Below are 5,000 nucleotides of genomic sequence, written 5' to 3' on the forward strand. Positions count from 1 at the left end.
AGAACATTTGTTAATATATTGTTATTACAACGCCCATCAGACGTGACGATATTCACAATATAGCACGGCCTCTTGAACCTTATTGCTTAAAAAAACATTTAAAAAAATGTCGTCACATTGTCAGTGCTGCTGGATATGCAAACTGTCTTTTTTGTACAATCAGATTTCCTCATTCAGCAAAACTATGATTGCCATGTTAGTATCTCTGTAATAGTGTATAATTCTCTCTCTCTCAGGACGCAGCTCTCAGTCTGAGTTGTGTTTGGTTCTGGTGGGCAGCATCAGCTGTGGAAAGAGTCTGACAGCGGACACTCTGTTGGGTCAGAGTCCATCTGTCAGACCCTCCTCTCACGAGTGCCATGTGCGGCGCGGGCTGTCCGCAGGCCGGATGCTGAGTGTGGTGGAGACCCCACGCTGGTACTGGCGTGGCAGGCAGCTGGAGGCGGACGTGCAGGTGGAGACACAGCGGGCACCCAGCTTCTGCGTGCCCGAACCGCCTGTCTTCCTCATCCTCATTCCCGTCGGGGAGTTCACGGAGATGGAGCAGCGCATCCCAGATGAGCTCGAGCGGATGTTCGGCCCGTCAGTGCTGGATCGCACTCTGGTGCTGCTCACCTGCGGAGATTACCTGATGGGCCGGACTATACAGGAGTGCCTGAGGAAAGAGGCAGGGCTTCAGGAGGTGGTGCGCAGGTGCCACGGCCACTGTCATGTGATCAATAACCGCAAACCTGACGACAGACAGCAGGTGGACACGCTACTGGAGAAGGTGAGACAGGAAGGGCGGGGCTACAGGGCCATAGATACAGTCGACAACGAGACCTCGCCCACTCGTGAGGGACAGCTAAGCCCTTCATATTTACCCGTTCATTCCTATGAGGAAAACACAGAACAATATCTGATATATTTGACTATTTAAACAACAAAAAACATCAGACAAAGCCAAAAAATACCAAGAACTTAATTTTTATTGCCAACAAATATACAGTAGAAGCCAAAAGAAGAGCGCTGCAGCATCAGTCTGCGTTATTTAACCTCATATTTTAAATATCATGTTTAATAGCAGAATTCCTGGTGAAGAACTACACTACCCCAGAGCCATATAGAGAGAGTTGCGACAACTCCATTGACTCCAATGGAACGTTTTTTTTACAGCAATGGCGGCTCGTGGAGCCTCTCAATAGTTCCCGGAGCAATAAGCACAGTAGACACAGTAGCAGCAAACACACGCCGCGCCGTAGAGATGCAGCAGAACAAACCGTTTGCGACGCACTTTTAAAAGGTGAGACGTTTAAAGAATAATATTATCTTATTCTGTATATTATCAGTACATCTAAATAAAAATAACTTGTAAATTAAAACCTTATAGTTGAGTATTACTCATTAAATTAGGAGATAAGGGATGTTATCGGATAACTAACAGATTAGGCAAGGATTGGAGCTGGATAAAGTATTGTATTTTAAAATGTAATTCTGTGATGCCAAGCTGAATTTTCAGCCTCATTACTTTTGAACGGCAGTTTATATACGAGTATGCTTAAGTTGTTTTAAAGCTGAATATATTGTGTATATGAATAAGTATTGTAAGAATTATACATTAGATATATAATATTTATAATACATAAATAATTATATTACTATATATAGAATTGTAAGAATTGTAAACAATAAGCTTCATTTCACTATATTGACATTTGCGTAACTGCTGCTAATAGTTAATAGTTCATTGACCCATTGTGCGGAGCGAGCTGGACATCACCTGTCACCAGCCTGTCTCTGTACTATCTGAAAAGTCATAAATATGACATTAGTTACCATGAGATTAGTGAAAACAATGAACATGAGGTAACATAAAAAGGCAACAGAAACCCTAGCCTGAAATAAGTTGAGGCAAATAACGGTAAGCGAACACTAATCCTCAAATATTAGCTGATTTGATCTTTAAAAAAACAACATCGCTGTAACAACATACTCATGCTACATACATATGTCGGTGTGTTACATAAATATATAAAATAAATGCATTTATTGACTACTAATTACCAGAAATCGCAGTTCTGTCACTCTACTCTAACAGTTTGGAATGACCGCCAAAGCACTTCCTGGAACTATCTGAAGTCTACGTGAATCACGTGACGATCAACATTTAGAACTTCCGTTGTTGCAACTCTCTCTCTATATGGCTCTGCACTACCCATAATCCTAGAGAGAGATCCACCAATCAGAGGATCACGTCAAAAGAGCTCCGCCCACTCCCATGGCTCACTGTGAATGACGCAATCGAGTCGCTCTCAAACTACTGATATATTTGTCTGAATATTTAATATATAGTTTCTATGCATATAATGAGTCATTTTCAATCAATAGTTTTATATTTTTCCATTGTTCCGGAACCAAGATGACTGAAAATGTGGGCAGAAACTTTTTCAGTTGTCATAGTTCTGGAAGCATTTCTCCTGAAGGGAATTCATAAAATCCAACCAGCTCTGATATGAATCACAACATTACAAACCTGGATTTGAAGATGCTTCACGTCTATAATGAGGAAATGAACTAACATTGCAAATGATGTAATAGAATTAAAAACAATGGGAAATATTAAACTATTGATTTAAATTAGCACATAAAAACAAAATATTTTCATTCTATTGCAAAATATTCAGATATATACAAAGATTGAGAGTGTCGGGAGAGCGACTCGATTGCGTCACGTCTCATGAAACATATGAATTGAAGAAGCTTGCAATGCTAAATTGTCTCCAAGTAAACTAAAGTTAAGAATCTAAAGTTTCGTGGGGTCTGTGTATCTCGGCGAGTGTTGCCGCTGACTATCACACCTGGAGTCGTGAGTTTGAATCCAGGGTGTCCTGAGTGACTCTGTAACGGTGTTGACCAAACGGGCAGAGACGATGATGAAGTTAAGATGAACCCAAGTGCAGTTTATTCTTCAAACGTGAAACCAGAATCCCGAACTATAAATGTGAAAGGAAACAAAAACAAGAAACCATAGACCTAACTAACCTAGACTTCATATAACTTGACTATGGCTACGACTAAGACTAAAGCAAAACAAAACCACGAGGTTACAAGTACACAGGTTACACTAAACTATGGCAGAACAACAGGGTTACACGTACAATACCTGACGAATGACAAAGGCCAACATGAGGGTTTAAATACACAAGACATGGGTAACAAAGGCCAATAAACAAACAGAACTCTAAAACAAGATAACAAGACAATTAAATAAAACCAATGACAAACTAGAACTGAATCAAAGTAATCAAACAATGAACCAATGAAAACCAGACACATAAACATGGAGGGAAAACAGGATATGACAACACTAGGAAACAGGAACTTAACAGGAAATTTCAAAATAAAAGCACACAAACTAAAGTCATCTGAGAATGTCACAGACTTCAGTCAGGTCTCCTTAGCAACCAAATTGGCCGGGTTGCTAGGGAGGGTAGAGTCACATGGGGTAACCTCCTCGTGGTCACTATAATGTGGTTCTCGCTCTCGGTGGGGCGTGTGTTGAGTTGTGCGTGGATGCTGCGGAGAATAGCGTGAAGCCTCCATATGCGCTACGTCTCCACGGTAACATGCTCAACAAGTCACGTGATAAGATGCGCGGATTGACGGTCTCAGACGCGGAGGCAACAAAATAAAGTTTCCATTACCACATTCAAATGTGTAAAGTAAAAATAAAAAAAGGTACAAAAATACGACATCAATAATGATATTTAATTGCATGTAATTTAATCATCACAACAAACTATGTAAATATATTAATATGGTAAAACATGCTAGCAACATCTAGTGACTGCAAGGTCAAACTTTTAAATGAGTTTAAACTAGATTAACCTCTTAAACCCGGAGCAGCTCAGTCCCGGGCCGAGAGGGGAAACTATACTGTAATATAACTCAACGATCACTAGCTTGATCTGGTGTTAAAGCGCAGACTCTTATCTTTACACTGAATATATCTGATCTGACCAGTTCTCAAACACTCTTTTACTTTTGCCGATAAACTAAAACTGTTCCACTTTCAGAATTCACGATAGCATCAGTCATATTTACAACCAGTAAAAAGATGAAACGATCACACACACGTGTCATATGTCTTTAGAAAGGTCTTGATTAGTAGAATATAACGAGCAGATTTGTTTCACTCAGAGATCAAACTGCAGTGAGTATTGCCCTGATAATCTGAGAAAACAGAATTATCAGCACATTTTGTTTGTAACTTCATGATTAAACACATGGCGTATTATGATGCGCAGATCCTGAAATATTCCTCAAAAAGCGTCATAACAAGATATGGTGGCTAATCGCTAATGGCGTCTATATGGCAACGGTTCTGGGATGGATTCACTGAAACACGATCCTTCGTAGAGTTTTCAGATCATCCCCAGATAGCAAGAACCTTTGGGGTAAATGTGGACGTTATCTGTCACACCTGGTCTGGATCTGGCTTGGCTAAACACATGTGGGCCAAACTTTCACCATATATGTTTTGTCAAAGCTTTAGAATTGGAGGGAATTTTCTCTTGGGTCACCACTGGCGTTATGGGTAAATGGGCCAGATGACAACATTAGAGCCACACCTCAGCCTGTTCAACAATGCCATTGGTCGGTCCCATTGTAGAGGCATCTTTCATTTCCTGTTGGTGGAGGAGTGAAACTGCAGCAGCAGCTGTAATACTGGACAGTGGCCATTTTCCTGCCGTATCCTGACACACCTTTAAGTAGGTCCAAACAACAGAACTCAGCCGAACAAGAATGACATATAATGCCCATGTACGGGCCACACAAGCTTCACTAATTTGGCTTTCTACTGGTGGATTTAGGGCACAGCTTTGGTACAGTTCTGGCAGAAAAATAACTGGACCAGATTTGGGCCATCATTCACATTTCAGCTGTTTATTTGGGTCACAGGAAATGTGCTGACCGGGTCTAGAGAGGGTTAACTTCCATATCTGGACTCAGATCGCACA

At 40.9% G+C, this 5,000-nt stretch overlaps 1 protein-coding gene across 1 annotated transcript in view; it reads left to right on the forward strand.

Annotated features, from left to right (window-relative positions):
- LOC127646307 (uncharacterized) overlaps window positions 1-5,000 on the forward strand; it is a 16,217-nt gene that overhangs the window by 5,246 nt on the left and 5,971 nt on the right. Inside the window, exon 2 of the mRNA XM_052129844.1 lies at window positions 237-769. Within this exon, the coding sequence (XP_051985804.1) occupies window positions 237-769 (533 nt within the window). The remainder of the gene's footprint in view (window positions 1-236; window positions 770-5,000) is intronic.

This window comes from Xyrauchen texanus, chromosome 7 (assembly GCF_025860055.1).
Source record: "Xyrauchen texanus isolate HMW12.3.18 chromosome 7, RBS_HiC_50CHRs, whole genome shotgun sequence".
Classification (NCBI taxonomy): domain Eukaryota; kingdom Metazoa; phylum Chordata; class Actinopteri; order Cypriniformes; family Catostomidae; genus Xyrauchen; species Xyrauchen texanus.